The 23342-nt window shown below is 43.5% G+C and overlaps 8 protein-coding genes across 8 annotated transcripts; 6 read left to right on the plus strand and 2 right to left on the minus strand.

Moving 5' to 3' along the window:
• Positions 1 to 3450: 3450 nt before the first annotated feature.
• O0I10_008067 (uncharacterized protein) lies at positions 3451 to 4657 on the plus strand (the record flags this gene model as incomplete). The annotated part of the gene is made up of 3 exons (XM_058488074.1): positions 3451 to 3465; positions 3521 to 3811; positions 3866 to 4657. 3 exons carry the CDS (start codon positions 3451 to 3453, stop codon positions 4655 to 4657), a joined length of 1098 nt encoding a protein of 365 aa, XP_058341186.1.
• A 2160-nt stretch (positions 4658 to 6817) lies between these two features.
• O0I10_008068 (uncharacterized protein) lies at positions 6818 to 9209 on the plus strand (the record flags this gene model as incomplete). The annotated part of the gene is made up of 8 exons (XM_058488075.1): positions 6818 to 6857; positions 6914 to 6952; positions 7019 to 7133; positions 7191 to 8029; positions 8092 to 8184; positions 8240 to 8616; positions 8687 to 8851; positions 8907 to 9209. 8 exons carry the CDS (start codon positions 6818 to 6820, stop codon positions 9207 to 9209), a joined length of 1971 nt encoding a protein of 656 aa, XP_058341187.1.
• A 233-nt stretch (positions 9210 to 9442) lies between these two features.
• O0I10_008069 (GTP cyclohydrolase I) lies at positions 9443 to 10646 on the minus strand (the record flags this gene model as incomplete). The annotated part of the gene is made up of 8 exons (XM_058488076.1): positions 9443 to 9501; positions 9570 to 9606; positions 9663 to 9672; positions 9753 to 9866; positions 9919 to 10078; positions 10139 to 10168; positions 10231 to 10425; positions 10514 to 10646. The coding sequence occupies 8 exons, from the start codon at positions 10644 to 10646 to the stop codon at positions 9443 to 9445; spliced, it is 738 nt and encodes a 245-aa protein (XP_058341188.1).
• A 1120-nt stretch (positions 10647 to 11766) lies between these two features.
• On the plus strand, positions 11767 to 12729 carry O0I10_008070 (uncharacterized protein; the record flags this gene model as incomplete). Its single annotated transcript, XM_058488077.1, has 2 exons — positions 11767 to 11861; positions 11931 to 12729. The coding sequence occupies 2 exons, from the start codon at positions 11767 to 11769 to the stop codon at positions 12727 to 12729; spliced, it is 894 nt and encodes a 297-aa protein (XP_058341189.1).
• Positions 12730 to 13077: 348 nt separating this feature from the next.
• Positions 13078 to 13563, minus strand: O0I10_008071 (uncharacterized protein; the record flags this gene model as incomplete). The annotated part of the gene is made up of 2 exons (XM_058488078.1): positions 13078 to 13341; positions 13453 to 13563. The coding sequence occupies 2 exons, from the start codon at positions 13561 to 13563 to the stop codon at positions 13078 to 13080; spliced, it is 375 nt and encodes a 124-aa protein (XP_058341190.1).
• Positions 13564 to 14054: 491 nt separating this feature from the next.
• O0I10_008072 (uncharacterized protein) lies at positions 14055 to 17268 on the plus strand (the record flags this gene model as incomplete). Its single annotated transcript, XM_058488079.1, has 7 exons — positions 14055 to 14603; positions 14663 to 14854; positions 14919 to 15095; positions 15164 to 15370; positions 15422 to 15641; positions 15694 to 17096; positions 17161 to 17268. 7 exons carry the CDS (start codon positions 14055 to 14057, stop codon positions 17266 to 17268), a joined length of 2856 nt encoding a protein of 951 aa, XP_058341191.1.
• A 1478-nt stretch (positions 17269 to 18746) lies between these two features.
• Positions 18747 to 20471, plus strand: O0I10_008073 (uncharacterized protein; the record flags this gene model as incomplete). The annotated part of the gene is made up of 1 exon (XM_058488080.1): positions 18747 to 20471. One exon carries the CDS (start codon positions 18747 to 18749, stop codon positions 20469 to 20471), a length of 1725 nt encoding a protein of 574 aa, XP_058341192.1.
• A 1060-nt stretch (positions 20472 to 21531) lies between these two features.
• On the plus strand, positions 21532 to 23229 carry O0I10_008074 (isocitrate dehydrogenase, NAD-dependent; the record flags this gene model as incomplete). The annotated part of the gene is made up of 9 exons (XM_058488081.1): positions 21532 to 21579; positions 21663 to 21731; positions 21786 to 22193; positions 22272 to 22405; positions 22481 to 22578; positions 22641 to 22723; positions 22786 to 22860; positions 22934 to 23089; positions 23158 to 23229. 9 exons carry the CDS (start codon positions 21532 to 21534, stop codon positions 23227 to 23229), a joined length of 1143 nt encoding a protein of 380 aa, XP_058341193.1.
• Positions 23230 to 23342: the final 113 nt, after the last annotated feature.

The following is a 23342-nucleotide window of genomic DNA, read 5'->3' on the forward strand; positions in this document are numbered from 1 at the left end:
GTTACGTATTGCTCATAAAGCACGCTCGATGTAGCCCTTAAATTGAAGTAATCTCTGTGTGAAGTAACTCAACCAAATCAGCTCGGATCAACCTTTACTTTAATCATGGAAATGGAATGTTCAGAGCAGGAGCATCGTCCACCTACAATAGAATGCACAAAAGTTGGGAATGCACAAAAGTGGCTATTAGCTGCCAATGCATGCATTCCAAATGAGGATTGGTGTACCCGTCATGCAAGGTCCCTGAAGTCCAAACTTTTTAGCTGAGTTACCCAAAGAGGTCCTTCTGCATCTTTGGCTCTGCCAGAGTCCACCTACTTGGCAATGAACAAAGACCATCATAGCATCACGCTTACAAACATAAAGGTGCCTGTATCTCCGAACTTTAAGCACCAAACGTGGGGGCTGCGGTTAGAGCAATAAAGCTGGCTTGGTTAACAGCACCTTGGGTGCAAGTTTCACGATCAAGCTTGCCAAATCCCAGATTTCGCAATGTCGCTACCAGCCAAAACTGGATCTGGGGGTCAACCTCTTCGACGACGACGACCAAAAAATATTTTTTGGGCTAGTTGCGACATCGAACGTGAAACTTTCACACAAGGTGCTGTTGGCCAAGCCGAGCCCATTGCTCTATTCAAACCCCACGTTTCATTGTAAAGTTCGGAGATACAGGCACCTTTATGTTTGTAAAGCGTGATGTTATAGAAGAGTGGTCTCTTTGCTCACTGTCGGGGTATTGACTTCGGCAAGCGTAGAGGGATCTTCTTTGGTGTAACTCAGTTATCCCGATGGAAGGATGATACTGTATACTATTGATGCACAATCCCATACATTGCGAAGCACATTTCCTCACAATCGGCAATAAAGAGCCCATTCTATGACAGTGGAACGATGCTCCTGCTTCAGACATTCATTTCCATGATTGGATTATGTTGATCCGAGTTGATTTGGCTGAGCTACGCTCATACAAGGTTACTTCAGTTGAGCAACATAGAGCATGGTTAGATGTGTGATTGATGCAATCCGTCTTTGGCTGTATCTCGGTCAAATCAACTCGGATCAACATAATCCAATTATGGAAATGAATGTCTGAAGCAGGAGAATCGCTCACATGTCATAGAGTGGAAAACAGTGGCTATTGTGAAGAAATGGCTGTTAGCTCGCAATGTACGGGCTTTTGTCAACAGTATATAGTATCATCCTTCCATCCTTCCAGTCATGCAAAGTAGCTGAGTTACACAAAGAGGTCCCTCTGCATCTTTTGCTCTGCCAGGGTCCAGCGACTTGACATTGAACGAAGACCACTCTTCATATAGCATCACGCTATTAAACATAAAGGTGCCTGTATCTCCAAACTTTACAATCAAATGTGGGGGTTTTATTAGAGAATAAGCCCGGCGGTCAAGGACGAAAAGTCAGCATGAAGTTCATCATACACCCCAGATGTCTTCGCAATGTCGCCACCAGCCAAGTTGAGTCGGGTCGACCTCTCGAATTTTTTTTCGACGACGAGCAAAATATTTTTGGCTGGTAGCGCTTATTTGGGTGAATCCGGAATGGCCACGATGAACTTCATACTTTGACACAAGATCGCTTTCACCCCGCCGAGCAGCTTTAGTTCTATTAAAGACCCCACGTTTGATTGTAAAGTTTAGAGATACAGGCACCTTATGTTTTACATATGCTGTACACATGATGCCAGTATGAAGGGTGAGCCTTGTGCATTGTCAACTAGTGGGACCTGGCAGAGCCAAAGATGCACAGGGATTTCTGTGTAACTCAGCACTTTTTTTATGACCGGAAAGGATCAATAGATGGTACTGTATTCGCTAATCATTAACACTATCATTGGCAGCCGATAGCTACCCCTCCCACCCGCGCTTATTGACCCATTGTATGTCATGGGATGTTCTGGGCCCACATTCATTCTCCATAATTCGTTTGATCCGAGCCGATTTGGCGAGCTACGCCCAAACAAAGGTACATCAGTTGAGGTAGTTAGTGGGTGTTGAATGTGTCATCGATGTAACTTTGTTTGGGCGTAGCTAAGCCAAATCAGCTCGGATCAAGACAACTGAATTATGGAAATGAATGTGTGGAGCAGGAGCATCGTTCCCATGACATAGAATGGATAACATTGCCGATTGGGAGGAATTGGCTATCAGCTGCCAATGATGAGTGTTAATGATTAGCGAATACAGTACCATCTATTGATCCTTCCAGTCATGCAAAAGTGCTGAGTTACACAAAGAAGTCCTCCCGCATCTTCGGCTCTGCCAGGGTCTAGCTAATTGACAATGCACAAAGACCACTTTTCATATAGCACCACGCTTGCAATGGAAAGCATAGAGACGAAACTAACTCAAAAGTGTACAATCAACCTAGGGGTCTTTATGAGAACAATGTTGTTAAACGTGATGTTTTCTTGGTGTAACAACATGCGATCCACTGGGTGCTACATGTATCAACAACCATCCTAGGACTTGAAACACCTATTGTCAAGTTGAGTAATGCACATGGTGTCCCTTGACACCACTCATCTGTATCTTTATTTTACATCCATAGGTACAACTTCAATCATCTCTGTGTACAGCTTACCTCTTATCATCGCATAGTTGCTTTGTGATGTTGGTGATGATAATGAATGTATGCTCAATACATCACCAGCAGCACCACAACGTAATGATAAGAACACTGATCTTTGTATTTTATGCATGCAGCGGAATGCCGCTTTTTAGTATTTGTCATATGGGGCCAATATAAGTGCAAACCCAATATGGCATCATACATGCGTGACAATCATGCGCATGTATCTCCCTCTCCCTTTCCCATTCAATGTATTCGGTTCTTATATAAATAGTGCATGTATCAATAGAAAAGGTCGTAAACGATAATTATCAATGTTCGCATTGTACTTTTTTTCTCGTTAACGATATTCTTACACAATGCAGCACACAATGTAGCACACAAAAAGGCCTTTGAAAATATTCGTGGGAACCATGACTGGTTTACAGCCATCATTAAAGGTGATGAGAGGGCATGCAAGTCTCGGCGCCCAAGCTGTTGTGGAACGAACGCTAGGTTGGTTGCGACCAGCCCAATGGCTGTCAATTGAAATGGGTTGCCTTTGGATACCAAAATTTTCACACCCCAAAAAAAACCACCGGCGAGAATGAATAAACATCATGTACCCATCTCAATCACGATGGCGTGGCACATTAAATGAGCTGAGTGGGGGATACGCCAACATGAAATCAAGTGGGTAGTAGGAAAAAAAGCTACGTTAATCATCGGTGTCAAAGCAGCGTGGTGGCTATGCGAGTGGTCATTCACCAGCATCATGGTAAACAACATGCGACCCAAGCAAAAGGTACTATGAGGATCTTTTAAGTCTATAGACCAAAAACCTAATGTTTGCGTTGCATCTCTTCCTAGTCTTTCACAAAGATCATGTCGTCAAGCATGGTAAATTTGATTGCCCATCTAACTTTACATTCCAGTGGCTAATAGACAAGCATAGTCTGATTTGGAAGAAAAACTTTCCCAAGGTCTTATTGACATTGCCCATCATCTGGTATCAGTTGCTGAATTGCTGGATCAAGCCCGGGATCAAATAGGCCTGAAAGAAGTGAAAAGGAAGGAGCCCAGGAAACCAAGAGACCCCAATAAGCCCAAGTACCCCAAGTCGGCTTATCTTTTGTATAGTCAAGATCATCGTTCAGAAGCTAAGGCTGAGACGAATGGTAAATCCAGTGATGTCATGACGCTCCTTGGTCACAGGTGGATGGCACTCAGTGATGAAGCAAAGCAGGTATGTACGCGTAAAATTGGGATGCTGAAACTTGGTCTTGACTACTTTCCATAGCCATACAGAATCAGGGCTAAGGAGGCAAAGAAGAACTATGAAAAGGAAATGGAGCTATACAACAACAAGAAGGCAAAGTTGACTGCCAGTAATCAAAATGGAGGGTCCGTCAAGGATGATACTATGGGCGATAATGATGATGATGATGACACGTCTGATGCAGAATCAAGCGACTCGAGTTCAACGTCAAGCCAAGTTGCCGAACCCAAAGTTCCATCCCAAAAGCCCACTATTATGACATCGAATTCATCGTCAAGCCAAGTTGCCGAACCCAAGTTTCCACACCAAAAGCCCACTATGGCATCGAAATCATCACCAGGCCAAGTTGCCGAACCTGATGTTCCATCCCAAAAGCCCACTACGACATCAAATCCATCGCCAAGCCAAGTTGCCGAACCCAAAGTTCCATCCCAAAAGCCCACTACGACATCAAATCCATCGTCAAGCCAAGTTGCCGAACCCAAAGTTCCATCCCAAAAGCCCACTATGACATCGAATTCATCGCCAAGTCAAGTTGCCGAACCAAAAGTTCCACACCAAAAGCCCGCTATGGCATCGAAATCATCACCAAGCCAAGTTGCCGAACCTGAAGTTCCACCCCAAAAGCCCGCTAAGGCTAAGGATGCTGCTACCAAAAAGAAGAAGAACATCATCAAACAACTTCTCAAGGGAAAGCACGCTTCCAAACACACCGAGAAACATTTACTCAAGAATAACAAACGCCCCAATTCCAGCACATCTCATCATCCACCATCCAAAAAGTTTAAAAAGTCCAAGCACCCCAAACATTAGCTTCTACTACTCTCTTTTGTCTCTCGTTTTTATCCATCATTATGATTAGTATATGGTTTTCTGTATATGAATGAAGATCGCTTTCCATTTGACATTGATGATCAGTGGCATTTAAACCAGGTATAGAGTTCTATTCCCCTCTCTTTCCATACACCTTGACAAGTCTATGTACTACGTAATGATAATGTTGCCTTACAATATCCTTGATCACTGTTACAGAGGTTCCCACAACTTAATGGAAGCATTCTCCATCACAAGTTATTGCTTTTCCTTCCTTACAACCATGAATCAATTCAATGAATGCCTGTCTACAGCTGTCTATTCCTGCCAGTTCCTTTTTTGGATGAAGCAAATCCATGGTTACGTTGTATCCAATTCCTTCCATCCCATGCACCAAAGCAATATTGAGATCCATATTCGTTTGTATTAAAACAAGTTGCTACACGTAAATAAAGATGCCTATCTACAATGGCTCTCTGCTGTTCGCATAAAAAGGCTGCAAGTAACTTGAGACAGTGGAGCAAAGACCTCGCTAATAGCAACTAATGCCTGAGCGATGTAAAGGATGAGTTAGAATACCTGTGCTTCGCTATCCATTTCATGCCATACCGGGATCAATGCCGACAATTCGAGTCGTATGCAAGTGTTGCTCGTTCAAACCACAGGGCTCCTTGTTTAAGTGGTACATCCACGGTTCCAATTCGTCAAACAAAGCTCTCTTGGGTAACAAAGCGTATCAATTGAAGTATTGGGCATGCGCTCTGTCACGCTTGTATTGAGATATTTTGGAAGAGGATTTGAGTAGTGGCAGAGGCAGTTGCTATAGTACGTAGCAGAGTGTACACGCCATGGAGTTGCCATTCAGTGAAAGACGATCGGATCAAGAGTGTTGTAGGATGGACATGATGGGTTGAAGTAGGGCAATGGTTCGTAGGTGTGGTAATTGTACTTGAATGCGGCAACAGTTGAGAATGGGAGGAAGAGGGAAGAGGCTAGGAGTGGAAGACCTGGAAATTTAATTTGATTGAACAATCAAAACACTCTAAAGCAATCCGTGATTTTATATGCTCTCGGGCCTGCTGATAAACTTTGTTATAATGAAGACCTCACGCTTCGTGATGAAACTTTGAATGGGCAGAGATGGTCGCTTATCGTAAATATGGATGGCAAGGGGTCGTAACGTGGTTGCATAAACGTGTAAGCTTCCATAATGTGAAGCCATTCAACGAGAGAAATAATGAAATTACATGAACCAACTCATCTAATCATGATCCATATCTCAACAATGAATATTGGGTTATAATAACGAGTTCATACAAGGAGAAACAAGGAACACTCTAGCTACATTATACATACTTACATCTATGACATCAGTCACTTGGCCCTGCTACTTGGCATGACTTTCCAGATCGAACACGTGATCAACCCTTTAAGCTTGGTCCATACTTCTCTCAGCACCATTACTGATAAATGTAGCATATCGCCTTTTCCATTTATATCGTTTAGATGAGATGGATATATGGTTGGTGCCTTGTTTATCAATCACACGCCTTGCCTCTTTAGCTCTAACGTCGTGGCTGTTGTTGTGCTCCTTTCGACACACGATGCATATTATGTAAAAGGTGTAAATCAGGGTCCAAAAGAGATGACCACGAGGATTTTCCTCTTGTCATGGAATTGACGAGTCATTCACAAAAGGTCCCAGTCGCACTGTGAGGACCACTTGGTCACTTTCTGATTTAGGAAACACAACGGAACCATGCAATGTTCTGGGAATGAAATGGGAGGAAATCCTGTGTAACCATTTCATGTGCATGCATCCTGATGCCGTTTTAATTGTACTTTTCATTCCCCCCTGCGTGAAAGGATGCGGGTGTGTGAGAGCGAGAGAGAATAGAGAGAGAGAGAGAAAAAAAGCAACTATCATCAACACAATTTAAATGGAGAAAAGGGAGGATGTTTCCTTGAATAAATGACAACTTGCATTGAGGTGTTAAAGCGATCTAACGACTGGTGGGTCACACAAGCGTATCTCATCCACATGCAACGTTTCCAGACCATTATCCGGCAATTCACCTTTTTCGCCTATTATTTCCTTTTCCTTTCATCTCCACTTGACTTCAATTCCAGTTCCATTGCCTCTGGCTTTACAATAAAGCCATGACAACTACTACTACTACAGACGTCGATGTCCTGAATGGTAAGTTGACATGGACACTTTCGGTATAAACGAATGCTCATTGACACACAAAACAGAATGGGTGCAAAAGATCCACTTTGAAAACCGAGTAGACCGTAAGTTTATGGGTGCACATTGGAGCTTCATTATCAAAGTGTATTGAATAAGATGTATCCTCGTAGTGAACCTTCAAGTGCCTACAGCTGGCGAGTCAATGAAGATTGAGATTGATGGTATTCCCTCCAAAGTGGATGCCAAGACACCATCATTTTCTTTGGATGATCTCTCTCCTTTACAGTAAATGGATATGACTCTTATGTAGCTACTCCTTGATTTTAATTCATGTTTTATTAGACAACAGCAGCAGCAGCAGCAGCAGCAGCAACAACAACCTGCCGATCCCTATTTGAGCGCCATTTTGTCATCCCCCGCCACCAAAAAGCCAGCATCGGGTTGTACTGCCACGGATGATTGCACTTGCTACAAATGTCAACGCCAAAGACGACGAGGTGCTGCTATCAATAACATCAAACAACAACATGATCCAACAGCACAAAAGAGCGCCACTATCGGTCCAATCCGTTCATCCACTGCTATGGGCATTGCCAAACAATCATCATCGTCATCATCACCACCAGCATCAGCAGCTACTAAAAGATCCAGCAGCTTACGCAGTAAGAATTCAATCACCAAGCGAAAGGTTCCAACCCAGGAGGCGTATGAGAAACATCTACCTCGACCTTCCTATTCACCTGAGGATAGCATCTACCGTGTACCAAGCATCAAATCAGGACAAGGAAGATATCATCAACGACAACAACAGCAGCATCAGCAATATCAACATGATGAAAAGACAGAGCATGATTACAAGATTTCATGGAAGGATGATTCTACAGGAGACGACCTACTCGATTCCATAAAGACTTTTCAAGATATCTTTGCAGCACAACCCGAGGATAAGTCAACGGGTCTTTCAGATCTCTTGGAAACCCGTGCCCATCAGCTCAAGCAAGAACGTTCGATGCAACAACTAGCTCCACGCAACAATGAAAATGATCCTCCACCAGAGCACGTCATTCGAAATAGGCACGGATGCTATACAATGAGTTGTCGTAAAGGAGGCCCACATCGTGCTCTTACACTGTATCATACCATGAAAATGAATGATGCATCGCAACGTATGGCGGCGTATGGTAAGTTGGTGTAACGTGTATCCATTGATTGTAGCACACATTGGTTAATGATAATAAATTAGGTACTGCGTTTGATCATTGTATACGGTCCAATAGTGGCCTATCTACCTGGATCCAGAAATCTACCCATCGTGGTCCACCTGCCATAATGAAAAGTAAGGCGTTTATCTCTATATATACTTGTGTACATTACTCACATGATATAATTAGCTTATACTCCAAGACAAAGAAAGCCTACAAAGAAATCAATTCTTCAGCCATTATTATCCACCAACAAAAAGAACAAGGGTGCAGACGACATGTGGGCCAAGATCACCTCTGAAAGTGTAAAATCCAACAATACAGCAGCAGCAGCAGCAGCAGCCATATACAGCAATTCTTCGCCCATCTCCAATGAGCCCTCAGCTACCACCACTACAACTACTACCACGCCTACCGATCTTATTTCTGCTGCCCATAACCTTTTACCACATCAGTCACCAACAGCGTTACATGATTCATTGAGTCGAGCCAATGTCAATACCACACCTTATGACCATATAGACACACCCAGCCGACCCATACCCCATAGCAAGAGTTATCCAGAGGTAAGGAGGGGAGGAGATCTAGAGTAAGATGGCGTCGTTGATGATGGTGCTTATCATTGTATTGCTATAGAAAATGGAAACCGAGAGGCAAAAGGAGACGTGTAGTATATCATCCATGAGCACGGATAGTGACAAGAGATCGATCAAGTTGTTCTCTTCCCTCAGCAGGAAGTCACTAAGGTCTCGAAGTGGTACAAGTGGATCGAGCCAATCTGGTACTGAAACTGGTTTCAAGGTAAGTTTACACGATCCATTGGAGACGACCCATCCAATACTAAGACTATTTATAGGGAGGATACACTACACCATCCCTTAGCCGGAGCAATTCGAAAAGGGCATCTCCATCACCCATCATGAATGAATATCCGTCAACATCCCAACCCATAATGAATGAACAACCACCAGCAGCAGCTCAGCAGCAGCAACAACAACAACAGCAACCTGTAGCATACCAAAAAGAGTTGGATGATCTTTGTGCCATCATGCCATATCACGATCGACAAATACTAGCCAACTTTCTCGCAGAGGCAGGGGGCGATTATCTGAAGGCTCTCGCATTGTGCAAAAAGGCCGTCGTCGCAGGCAATTTGTAACGACAACAACAACGACACCGACACCATCAGCTTTGACGCAATGTAAAAGATATTTAGATATTGTGTGTGTATATTATAAACGTGTTGAAACCATAAAAAGGAAAGGAATAATGAGTTTATACAATGTCTACGATGGTTTTCTTGCGGAAAAGTAGGGCGGTCAGATATGCACATGGTAATGTTGAAGTACCTTTTTGGACATCAAAGAGGAAGATGATGATATAGTAAGTGAACTATCGTCTGATCAATGTAAGAAACTCTTCACGGGTCTTTGGGTTGCTTCGGAAAACACCTAGTGTATGCTACATCAGCCATTCCATCTCTCATAGTAGTGTGATAAAAAGACCATCCTTCTCTTACCCATCATGCAGCTTGTTGTTGTGGCACTTCCAGGTTTCTATAAACATTGGGTTAATCATCCCAATCACATTCACACGTTTGTTTTCAAATTACCTGCACTCCTCTGTTGAGAAAAGAAGCATGGATTGTGTGAGTGTCAAGAAAATCAAAATAGATATCACGCTCTCTCCCTTTCATACTTACCGCATACACATGCACAAGTGTGAGGCTTCCATGACAACGGCTACACCTTGGGGTTGTAAGATCTCCATAAGAGAAGTGGCGATTTGCTTTGTGACACGCTCCTGTACTTGCAATCTGTAAACCAATGTCAGCCCATGTTGCTATTTCCATCGTCTATAGGCATTACCTTCTGGTGAACATTTCTGCGATACGCGCCAATTTGCTGAGACCAACGACACGACGATTTGGAATATAGCCAATGCTTATCTTGCCAGTAAAGGGCACCATATGATGTTCACACAGCGAAAAGACATCCACATCTTTGACAAGCACCATTTCATCATGGTCTACGCTCAAAAAGAAATAAATCCACTGGTTCAACCCTGCTGGTCACTCTTTACAATTACCTTCTTCAAAGATAGCATCATTGATAACATCTGGGATATGGAGGAGAATTAGATTCATGCATTTTGTTCTCCGCTGATTGCATGATACTCACCTCGAATATTCTGCTCATATCCTTTTGTGAAAAAGAGCAATGCTTTGGCATATCGGTCAGGTGTCTTGAGCAATCCTTCACGATCAGGATCTTCACCAATGCAAGAGAGAATGGTACGCACAGCCTCTGAGATCTTTTTTTGTCGTTCTTCGCGATCTTGAGTCGTTTCGTCACGTCTTTCTTTGGATCCTATACCTTTGATATCCGTTCAATGCATTAGCAGGTACATACAAGGATAGCAAAAGCGGATGTGTGAAGCGTGGAAAGAAAAAGGAAAGCATACTTGGCCAACTCATTCCGTCGATATCCACAGGTGTGTCTTGGCGGCTCAAGAAGGACGATTGCGATGAGGATCGAGTGATGGCAGTAAGCGGCTTGGGCTGGTACAATCGTTGCTGTTCATTATCGTTGGCCATGGTTGCGATCAAGGAAAAGAGAAAGAAGAGGTGGGTCTCCCCCGCAATATCAACAAGTTTTGTGTCATGACACATAGCCATAGTATCGGACAATGGTGATTGGACAATGACATTCCCACGGACAGGCGATCATTAAAGTTATTCCGATATACGCTGGGCGATACTTGTTTATATACATACATGTATGCGAAATAAAAGTGGGCTTGCGATGTCCATACAAAGATCAAAAGATGATATGGCCTAAAGGAGCCTGCTGTGTTTCACTCGATACCAAGTACATACATAATCACGCTTTATATACAAATACAAAGCTGCTGGTCGTGGTATGGTACCCTGACAGCATCGTTCTTCTGTTGGGTAGGGTGGATTATACATAGAGCGTCAACTCCTGCAGCGATGAATAAAAGTTCATACTTGAAAGCTAACATCAGTGCTATACTAAAACTCCCTTCAAGCGGCGTCTCACCAAATGATCAATGCTACCTTTGTACATTCACAGCCCGCTAACGAATTGCAATAACGATACCACTGACACTTCAACTCCACCACACAATATAGCAGCTGCTTCTATATTGGTGTGCTTTATGCATTTCATTTACGAATGCAAAACAACGCTGTGGCAGCGGGCATCCTGACGACAAATGGATGTCAGCTGTGCATTGGCCAACGTCATAATGCCATCAAAGTCTATTTTCGGTTCCTATGGTAGCCCTTTGCCCATTGAATAATGTAATCCCGGATAAATGGGATGATCAAGCGTCATCATAAAGGTCAAGAATGTTAAGGAAAACTACTACAAAGTGGATAGCTACGTCATGCTTCTGATCACTCTTGCCTAAATATGGCGTGGGTTGGGGGAGGGAGAGATAAGGCGGGGGGAGGATTTTGAACAGGAGCTGGCTGATTGATAGAATAGGTGTCAACGTGCTTGCCAACAGGTGCAAGTGTCATGTCAGCCGCTGAAGCTGCCAAGTCAACATCACGAATTGGACTATGTAAAAAAAAAGGACAAGGAACCCATGTTTTCTTTCTCCTTTCTTCTTTCTTCTTTTACTTTATACTTGCTTCTTTCTCTAATATACTATCATTATACGCTCACGAAAACAATAAAACATCGAACATGCTGCTATCACTACCAGACGAACTCCTCCTCCATATTCTAAACTACTACATCTTACAAGACAAAAACCACACCGCCTTAATTCCTGTTGCAAGGTATGTATATTAGTGGGTGTGTCCCTATTGTGTGCCAGCCCTGACAGGAGAATTTGGATGCTGTTGTAGGACATGTCGAGGACTATGCGCATTAACACTAGATTGGGCCCTATGGTCAGGTCCCGTGAACATCATTATCCCAAAGTCATCATCCTATACGACAAAAGATTTATATGGCATTCTTGAGCAAAGCCGGTGTTTTAAGAAAAAGGATTGGCGTACAACACACTTGACACTCGCAGTGGAAGATACCAATGCATGTACTTTTGCCGCTGAGTTGTTGCAACAAATTATACAACGACAGCAACAGCCATTGACAAGCATGCAGGTTCATGTACCGTGCTGCATTCATCCGATATTATTGAAACAATCGTACTTTTGTAAAGAAGCGATCACATTGAGAGACGCACATGATGATCATTGGAGTACCACTACAACCACCACTACCACCACCAGCCCCATCATCATTGATCATGACACCTTGCCACTTTCATCCACCCTCAAATCGTTAGATGTACCCACTTGCTCTATTGACAATTGGATGCGAGACCACCACCGGATATTTCCACAGCTGGAAAAGTTGTCAGCCAGGTTGACTACCGAGATTGATGGAAAACAACTCAAGCGAATATTTCCCTGTTTAAAGCAGCTTGAACTACACCTTGAATTTGCAGATGATGTCTCTTTGCTCAGACCCCTTTTGACTGATAAGCAACTCTACCCCTGGCTAGAATCACTCCATGTTGTATGCAAGGACGATTTGCGGTTACGGCTGGGTCAAGATGAAATTGAGCAAGTATTGAGATCACTCGATGGCATGTCACGTCTCAGTATTGGATGGGATATGGTGGTCATAGACGCCCTTTGATATACCTTCACATTTCTTTCATCAACTCAACTAGAGATACTCCTCCCCCACCGCCCTTAATTCCACGTGCTTGTTGCCATTGTTCACTTCATCCATAAGCTTAACCCTCCCATCTTTGTCCTTTCCTTTCTCTCTCGCGCGCTTTCTCCCTTAACAATGTCCATTTCCATCTCAAGTAAATGTCGATTACTTCCATTGTGAATAAACAAAACATCCTCAAATATATATAAATGGGCGTGGTCGTGTGTGAATGAGAGTGTGTCTGAGAGTGTGTGTGCGACTTTTTTCTATTGCGTTTTTGCTATATGAGCGGATGGTGACAATGGGTTGCTGTGGTGATAGGATCGTTTAAGGAGATCTGCCATCAAAGAACTTGTCCAAGAAAGTAACGGGCTTGGGAGCAGCCTCCTCTTCGGCAAAGTAACGGTAAACATGAGTTTGCTGCTTCCAGAGATTCATAGTTTCTTGATATTCCATTTGACCCTTGGCAAGCAACACATCGCGTACTTGGACATCGGTGACATGGCGGTTCTTTTCGAATTCCTCACGGATCTTGGCACGCAAAGCTGACTCAGGAAGATCGAGCTCATACAACTTTTGGATTTCGGGAACCTGTGTATATCATATTAGCTTCATGGACGCACTACATTTGTTTGTTGTGGGTGGTCATGGAAACACGCGCGTGGGGGGTGGGGTTTCAACATGAAGAGGTCGAATGCGTACCGATTTCTGGAAAGTTCGATAGAGAGCGAGGGCACGCTTTGTAGCTTCAGCTGCAGAGGTCGATGAGACAGTGGTTCTTGCCAATTCAGAAACACCAAAGACTGCCGACATGTTGTTGTACGGTGTGGGTTGTTGTATGGAGAGTTCAACTTGCGGGCTTCAACAGAGGGCAAAAAACAAAATCCAACCACCAGCTCTGAATGAACATGACGTCACGCCAAATGAAGTAGTAGTTGTAGTTGTAGTAGTACCACCACATGCACACACACACACACATAGAGCAACACACCATCCCTCTATATCAATTAAGCATGCTAGACATACATTCATCAACATTGCATATGATTAAAGAATCGAGACAGGATACTCGGAAATATCCACACAAACAAGTACTACATAGGAGGTTGATACCAAAAACGATGTTGTGTATATTGCTACCCTGACCGAGACCTTGGGAATCAACTAACTACTGCTTTCTAACGCCTTGTTCGTCAGCGTGTATGTGTGTGCGTACCATGCCAATGACGATCCTTAATAAGTTTCCGAGATGGCTCACTTTTTATTTGATCTTTAGCCTTTATTACTATTGTTTCTTTCACATCATGACAAAAGACTTGCCACGCTCCGAGTCACTATTGAGCACTACCAGTTCCATCAATGAAGGAGGGCGTCAAAGAAAAGCTGACATGTCTGCTGCTGCTGCCGCTGCCATGGTAGCAGCAGCCAAGGCATCCAAGCGTTCGGCAGCTCTCAAGTTATCTTCCGACCCCGCTTCACTTGGGAAAGAGCTTGTTCACAGAGTTGATACGCGTACTATTCACACCATTATTGATAATATTCTTACTTGTCGAGTTGAGGATTCGCCATTGGACACACCATCGCCATTGCTTGACAAATTCAAAGCTGATTCAACAACTACCAGTGTTGCAGGTGGCAACGAGGAAGTTCCCCACTGTCTCTTCACGCCAGAGATTCAAAGACAGGGCCGTCATGATCAATCAGCAGCAATTGCTTCTCCGCTCGCTTTGAAGAACAATGCACAAACCGGCAGCACATTATCTGAACGCCATGTCCTGAAACGAGAGGCCGCTGTAGATGAGCTGCTCACAACAGAAGATAGCTATTGCAGAGATCTCGATATTCTTGTCAATGTATGTCGTCCCAACAATGAATATCATGCGAAAAAGCCTCTCACACACTCGCTTGTTAGCATTTCTTCAAAGGCATCAAACATGCCAAATGCTTATCTGAATCAATACATAATCGATTGGTGAGGAACGCTGACGACATTTTACAATTCCAAACCAAATTCATGGAAGCATTACGGCAATCCAGCATGGTGTTGAAGGAATCAATGATGGATGAACGTGTCATCAATATCGCACAATGCTTTTGCGAATGGGTAAAATGAATAGTGACAGCCATCTACATTTGCATTATGCTAACTTTGTGTAACTACTATTCAGGGAGACAAGTTTCAAGTATACATTGATTACTGCATGTATCACGACAAGGCATGTGCTTTGCACAAAGACCTGATTGATACCAACCCAGCATTTGTATCCACGCTCGAGAAGCTCCATTTGACCAAACGCCAAGCTGACGCCAATGGACGACGCAAATTCGATGACTATCTCATTATGGTAACGGTCCACCTCCTATAATGGTTTACATACATCATGCTGATAACCCCCCACTCTTGCATGTGTAGCCTGTACAACGGTTGTTCAAGTACAAGCTGATGCTCGAATCCATCCTTAAAACGACCCAGTCCGATTCAAAGGAGCACAATGCTTTGCTAAAGGCTCTAAAAGTGATGCATGGTGTCGCCATCAACCTCAACTCGAAGAAATCGATCATGGAAGCTGAGAGAAAGACACGATTATTCATGAATCGTATAGAGCCTGATTGGGTGAATGTAAGTAAAGTTAGAAGGATAACGATTATGGTTACTCACTTTTATGTGTAGGCTGCATCCAAACGATTCTATGGGCTATTAGGATCATGTACTTTGATTGGGACATTGGATGTCCGTGCGTGGCATGAAGGACCTAAGGTTAAACGACTTGGATGTGCATTATTCAAATCCTACATGATCATTGTCAAGGCCAAGAAATATGACAAGTATGAACCACGCCATTGGTTTCCCTTACGCATTTTTGATCTTGAGGACTTTCCAGATGACCATCGTACGTTTTACGCTTGTTCCTTTATACCTCAATGCTGATCCTTTTGCTTTAGCCAGCTCGTACCATACATGGTTCTTAAGGAACGACCAATACACGATCGAATTTGGTGCCATGTGTGAACAAGAGAAACAAATATGGGTGGATGCATTACGAAGAGCTATTCAATCTAGCAAAGAAAATGGAGTCGATGGGCAAACACCCGGCAATGCAATCGAAGAACTTTTTGTATCCTCTCTCAATAATATTACACCATCCACAGCATCCAGCAATGTACAGCTTCAACAACAACAACAACCACACATATCATCTTCAACCACCAGCTTAAGTAGTTACGCATCACGCAATGAGACGTCTACAGGTGTAGTAGCAAGTGGTATTGACAAGCCAGATACGCCTCATACAACAGCTTCAAACGACACATTGAATGATGATTCACCCACACATTCCGCATCAGCCCAAAGTAGCATGCTTAATTCTCCAGGCATGCGATCACACGCCAGCTTTGGAGATTTTTATGATTTCGTCACGCATACGGTTGCTGACATTCGTATTCAGCGTCGCCATCAACAACACAATGTACGCTGCACCAACATTGACAACAAATTTGAGGACGTTTGCACAACGCCTATATTAACAGCTCGTACACAAGCACGTCATGATCGATATAGTGGAGTCGATCAATGGAAACGAAAGAGCCGTATGGGCAAATCAGCATCCATGCTTGCATTCACCAATGTTGTAGAGGAAGAACGAATCCTACAGCAGCAGCAGCAGCATCAACAGCAATCACGTGTTTGTAATAGCTCAGCAATGTCATCCCCTAGAGATGCCAACAAACATGGTATGACTGAAGCATTCAAGAGCGCTGTGCGTCGCAAAGCTTCACTTCCAAGTCGACTGCGGATGTCCGAATCAATGGTGTTTGATGATATCACAGCAAGAATGGCAGCAGGATCTGCACCACCGGCAACCACAGCACCGATATCAGCACCCCAACAACCTACGTTATCTAATACTGCCAACCAACCTCGTACTAGTGATCAGATGAACGAATCTGAAGTTTACCGAAAACGATCCTTGTCATCACAACATCGTCACCAACCGCCTCCTGTCAATACTGAAAGCATGATTTTTAAATTATCAAGGCGAGGTTCTTCTAATACAAGTAACCAAGCTCATCCAAACAACAAAAAGACTACAGCTGCTGCTGCTGCTGCTGCTACTTCTCGTAATGCTGATCTTCCACCAACACCAGGCTTGCAACGATCCTTTAGTGCTGCTACGATGGGATTTGCACGTTCATCATCCAAATTTTTTGGCCGTGTCGTTGAAAAGTTGGGCACCATTGGTACCCCTAGACGTGCAAGGCGATGTGCAACGCATCTTTCAGACAAGACAAGTACTACATCAACTACACCTTCGTTCCATTCAGCGGACATTTCACTACAAAATAAGGTATGTAGAAGGGTTGATTCATCGAAAACATGGTTCACTCATCCATTGATCTTTTCCTTTTAAGACATCCAAAAAGCCAAGGAGATCTTTTAAGAAACCACCACCATTGCTGATTCCAGAGTCACCCGTAACACGTCCTGATTCACGGCATGGAGGTCGTCTTGCTCAATAAATCACACAAGGCATGTACACAAGATACTGTAGTAGCGGTTTATATACCCCCTTTTCAAAATGAATAAACCCCACTCTTAAATAGTAGCTGATACCATTTCTTCAACCAAATGTTGTCTGAATGTAATCAAGGATAGGATTGTGATGAGCAAGTTGACATGTAGCAACGTATGATCATAAAGCAATAGACACAGCATGCAGCTTGTAGGTGTTTCTTAAATGGTGGCGGCATATATTAGGTAGCATCATCATGAGCCAAGACGTTGTTGATTATGTATCTCGTCCAAGGATATGGGATAAATTGCAAATGATTACCAGGGATATTGCCTATGATTGTATAATATATACAATATCCGCGGTGCGAATGGTATCATGTGCCGCAAAGTTTATTCCCTCTTAAGCTTTATAGCGTATATCGGGAAAAGCCATCCGTTAATTGTTTCATTACGCAAAGCTGCTGGTAAGCTCAGACTAAAACAACCTGCTGCTACCAAGCATGGTAAGGTCAAATGTAGAAATAAGGGGGTGGGGGCCGTGTCATCCTTGCTTTCATAATAAACGCCTACAGCAGCCAGGTGATCTTTCATTTGGATAAGATTGATCCTGGGTTTATCGACTTTTAACACGTAGGCCACTGATTTGCGCATTGTGTTGTGTGAGATAGTTGGATTTGTGACACCGTTTGTTTAATGAAGCAGAAACTTGCGTTACAAAGGAGCACACGAAGGATCTACACCTTGCCATTTATGGATTGCAGCACGCTCAGGCATTACGTTTTCTCCGCCTTTTTGTCTTTCAGTTGTGTTACACAACCCTGCTGTAAGATCGTCGTTTTCCCAATGCACGTCGTTATACTTGCTGATGCATGGGCGCCGCTTTTTTCTTTTTTGCTCCAACCAGGGAAAGGACATCTCAAGTCTAACCCAAAAGTAATTGGTGTCTCTTTACCTTTCATTCCCATACCATCCATTCCATAGGATATAGCCGGTATGGTGTGTATGCAATGACATGCGACCCTTATATACTACGCATAATAGTTGAATGACCGAAACCTTATAAGAGATATCACCATGCCTTTGTCTGCTGAATGCTATTGAAATAGGCAAGGAGGAAGAAAAGGAAAGGAGCAAAGAGGAGATTGCTTGGTATTATCAACACGATGGTCTAATGTTACACACTGCACACTAAAGTCAAATGGAAGCATCGCAATATTCGATTTCTGAGTGCAACTACGACGATCCGCTTTCAAGTGTCTTTCGACGTCAATCAAGTACACATGCTCACACGCACAATATACACAGTATCCGCTCTCACATAAACACGCAATCTCATACACATACACACGCTAGTTTTTTTTCTTTCTCGTTGCGTTTTTTCTTTCTTCTTTCTCCGTTCTTTTCTTTCTTTCTTTCCTTCTTTCTTTCCCTCTTGTGCTTTTCCTATATCCATAACCCCCCCCAATACACTCCTTTTATCCCAATGTTTATTCGTTCTGTCAAACGCAATAGGCAACTACGAAGGCTAGCCACTGTATCCCTGATATCAGCCGTCCTATTCCTTTTCTTTTTCCAATCCTCAGCACGACCACCGATATCCAGCATGCGACGACCCTCCCATATGGGTAGTGACGCAGCGTATCAAGAGTATGAACAACAACAATCACACATGGAACGATATCAGCATGACAAGTACGACAAATCTATTAGCCAACAACAACGTAGCGGTGGAAACGATGATGATGTACAGCAACAGCAGCAAATTGACGTGACTCTGCCACGTGAGTTTGTCCTCGAGTCCATTCGCCGTATCCGACACAATGATAAGAAGGAAAAGTTACAAGAAGTGATGGATAGCAAAAAGTCGACGTCATTACCTGTCAAATCGAATCCTGGCAACAACAATCACAATACCACCGACGGCGTTCCTGAAGATAGCGTCTACAGAAAGGATTCGGATAATGATTATCTACCACTGGGTGATGGTCGAAGCCCTGACGAAAAGTTTATCTCCTTTTACCCACATTCTGGATTCCACAATCAACGCATCGCTCTTGTCAATGCTCTCATGTTGGCTGAGCGCTTGAATCGGACATTGCTCATGCCCCCTGTGGTCCTTGGCGAGCCCATTCACTGGCGTAAATACGATTCACTCGAGTCATTCCACCGTCGAGGCACCAAGGCGCGTATTGCGGACGAGTGTCGTGCATTTTTGCTGGGTCATGGTGAACAAGAAGAGGTGCCTGAAAAATGCAAGCAATCATTCCGCTATACATCGCTCCGCTGGGATCGCCTCTTTGACCTTCGACGCATCAAGCAACGTATCAACATACGGTATCGTGATGACTATGATCGCTCTTATTTGCAACGCAAGTATGGCATTACCAATGATGACACGTATCATATCAAGGACGAGCTGTTGTACGATTACCGGATATCGGACACTGAGAACCAACCATTGCAAAAGTATCAAAGGGAGATTTTCATATGGGACTTGGCACGACGCAAGGAACGCCTTTTAAGCTTTGGATCATTGTTTGGTACTGGACGTGTCATGTACACCAGTCAAGAAAGCAAGGACTTGCGTGATTTCTTGTTTCAGCAATTTGTATTTTCTCGCCAAGCCCTTCCAGAGTTATTCGAAGAAGCGGATCGCATCATGCATCGTTTGGGTGGTCCTCGTTCCTATGTGTCGATTCATGCTCGTGTTGGAGATAGTATCTTTGAACGCTTCTCACCTCAAGTCATGGGTAAACTATGGTCTGATTTGCAAAAGTACTTGCCTTTGGTCGCGCATAATGAGCATGAGCAACAACAGCAGTATGCTATGGGCCAAGATCATTTACAATGCTTGAACGAGGATATTGGCGAGAAAAAGGAAGCTGTGGATTGGAATACAATGACCACCCCTCGTCATCCATTAGTGCTTTTCATGGCCACCGATGCACCTGATCCTCGCGAACACCCACTTATTCAGCCAATCTTTGATGCATTTCCTTGTGTTGTCACCCTTCGGGACCTTTTCGACTTTAAGCAATCCAAGCTGGCTACACTCATCAACCCTGAAGATGGTATCCAATATGGCAAGTATCTGGTACCTTTCCTTGATGGCCTCATTGCAAGTCGTGCTCAGGAGTTTACTGGATCCATGTGGAGCACGTTTAGTGCATATATCCGTTTTCTTCATCAAGAATACAATTATTTATAGCCATACCTCCTCCAACACTACCACCATTTTCATCCACACCCCATCCGCAGTATCATTCTAACCTCAATCACATCCTTTACTTTTGTATTAATGTTTCTTGTACCAACTCCTCCAAACTCCTGTATATTATGATCCCCCTCCCCTCCCCACCATCACCACCACACATTGCCATAGAAGAACTTAAGACAATACAACTCTATCATGCTTACAGCAAACATTATTTATCAATGAGGGCATCTATGTAATCAATTACTGGAGCTATTGCTTTCGTGTGACATTTGCAGGACATAGGAACTTGCTGCTTATGCAAATCACCCATGGTATTTACAACGTAATGCACGTGACCATTGCGCCACAACGCCTTTTTTATGCATCTCTATTTAGGCTCACATCACGTACGTGTAAGCAGTCATTGTTACCCAACCATAAAAGTCAACCTATCTTGCCAGATTGTATGAGTGTTTAATATTGTACATGTGTGTGAATATTGGGACATAAGGCAATTTGAGGATTCCCAAGGTAAAAAGAACCATGTCTATGGTTTCTGGAGTCTGCTGTCAGAAAACCACTTTGCTGTGTATGTGCTACGATGTGCAACTTCACGTGCTTACTATACCATAAAACCCAGCGGGTGCTCATGTGGTCTGTTGTAGAGTTGAACAAATATACATACATCACACGTCCATTCTTTTTATACGTGGATGGGCAAGTAAGTGTATGTCAATTATAATGGCTATTATGGAAGAACCTTTACAACTCGATGTGAATCCTTGGGGGGGGCGCCTCTCTGGTTTGTTAGCTACTCCATCAGCGGCAAATCATCTATATCAAGAGGCAGATAGCCATTGTTTGGAGATAATGATAGTCATTGTAGATTATGCAAGTGTCAAATATCAGCATCCATGATACGCCTTGTAAAAAAGGAGGGGTATTTTATGGAAGAAAGGAAAAACTTTCAGGCAAAGCTGGATACAGCTGAACTCAGCACGGGAAGCGGCTGCAAAAACTTTCGCCTAGGATATCCCGCGCCTTTCTCTCTCTTTCACAAACAAAAAACAATATGCTTGCCCGTACCCTTGCTGTGAACAACGCTGCTGCTCTTAAGCAGGTGGGTTTACTTTCATTTATTATACAAGATGTCGACTCGATGCTGTCTGCTCACATGCATTACTCTTCTTCCACCATGACTAGACCGCCACTCGCTCCTTCGCCTCGCAGGCTACCTCCATTCCCACCCCTGCACCTGCCGAGCAAAAGACTGTAAGTCATAGAAACCAAGTGATGTATCCATTAGATAATAACGCATACTATTAGATTCACCCCAAGAAGTATGGTGGTATTAGCCGTGTTACCCTTATTCCTGGTGACGGTATTGGTCAAGAAATTGCTGCCTGTGTCAAGGATGTCTTTAAGGCTGCCGATGCTCCTGTTGAATTTGAGCAATATGATGTCTCTGGTTTGACCTCTGAGGATGACTCTCTCTTCCAACAATCCCTTGCTTCGCTTCGTCGCAACAAGGTTGGTCTCAAGGGTACTCTTTTCACTCCCACCTCCAAGCTTGGCCACCGCTCTTTCAACGTCCTTATGCGTAAGGATCTTGACATGTACGCCTCGCTCTCTCTTATCAAGAACATCCCTGGTGTCCCTGCCCGCTTGAACGATGTTGATATTGCTGTCATTCGTGAAAACACTGAAGGTGAATACTCTGGCTTGGAACATCAGGTAATGAAAAAAAATTTGGACAAAGCATTTTCCCGAACTCTAACACAGACACACACTCACACACAATTTATTCCATAGTCTGTTCCTGGTGTTGTTGAATCCCTCAAGATTATCACCCGTGCCAAGACTGAACGTATTGCTCGTTTCGCTTTTGACTTTGCTCTCAAGAACAACCGCAAGAAGGTCACTGCCGTTCACAAGGCTAACATCATGTAAGTTCCTGGGTTGGATTAGAAAAAAAAAAGAGATGGTCATACTAACATTGATTTGGATCTTCCTTTTTATAGGAAGCTCGCTGATGGTCTCTTTTTGCGCACCTGCCGTGATGTTGCCAAGGAGTACGAACACCATGGTATCCAATTCAACGACATGATTGTTGATAACAGTAAGTGTGGATCCTTCATACAAAGGGTAGTTTTGGGGTATTTATCTTTATATGCATTGTAGCTTCCATGCAACTTGTCTCTCGTCCTCAGCAATTCGATGTCATGGTCATGCCTAACTTGTATGGTAACATTGTTTCCAACGTTGTAAGTATCATCATTGTAAATACATGGCCAAGGTAAAATGCTAATGGGATTTATTTATCAAGGGTGCTGGTTTGATCGGTGGTCCTGGTCTTGTTCCTGGTTGTAACATTGGCCGCGAGTATGCCATGTTCGAACCTGTAAGTAAATCAACGCTGGGTTTAGCCAGGGTATTATTATTGGAGCTGCAATGTTTACGCTGGGTTAATTTAGGGTTGCCGTCACGTGGGTCTTGACCTCCAGAACAAGAACGCCGCCAACCCCACTGCTATGCTTTTGTCCTCTGTCATGATGTTGAGACACTTGAATGAAGATGAGGTTGCCAACAGAATCTCCAGCGCTGTCTATGAGACCATTACCACCAATGCTGTAAGTATAAAATGCATGTTTTATTATCTCCAATGGATAACCATACTAAACTAAAATGACATTTATAGGCGAGAACCGCTGATATGGGCGGTAACAGCACCACCAAGGAGTTCACCTCTGCTGTCATCTCCAGACTGTAAATATCCCATACCTATTGTTCGAAACAAGCACACGCACACGCACACGCAAACCTACACAACACACCATCAAGTGGACCTATCCATCGTCCTATTTCCATCTTTCTTCATTAGAT

The sequence above is a fragment of the Lichtheimia ornata genome (genome assembly GCF_029851405.1).
Source record: "Lichtheimia ornata isolate CBS 291.66 chromosome Unknown scaffold00041, whole genome shotgun sequence".
Taxonomy (NCBI): Eukaryota; Fungi; Mucoromycota; class Mucoromycetes; order Mucorales; family Lichtheimiaceae; genus Lichtheimia; species Lichtheimia ornata.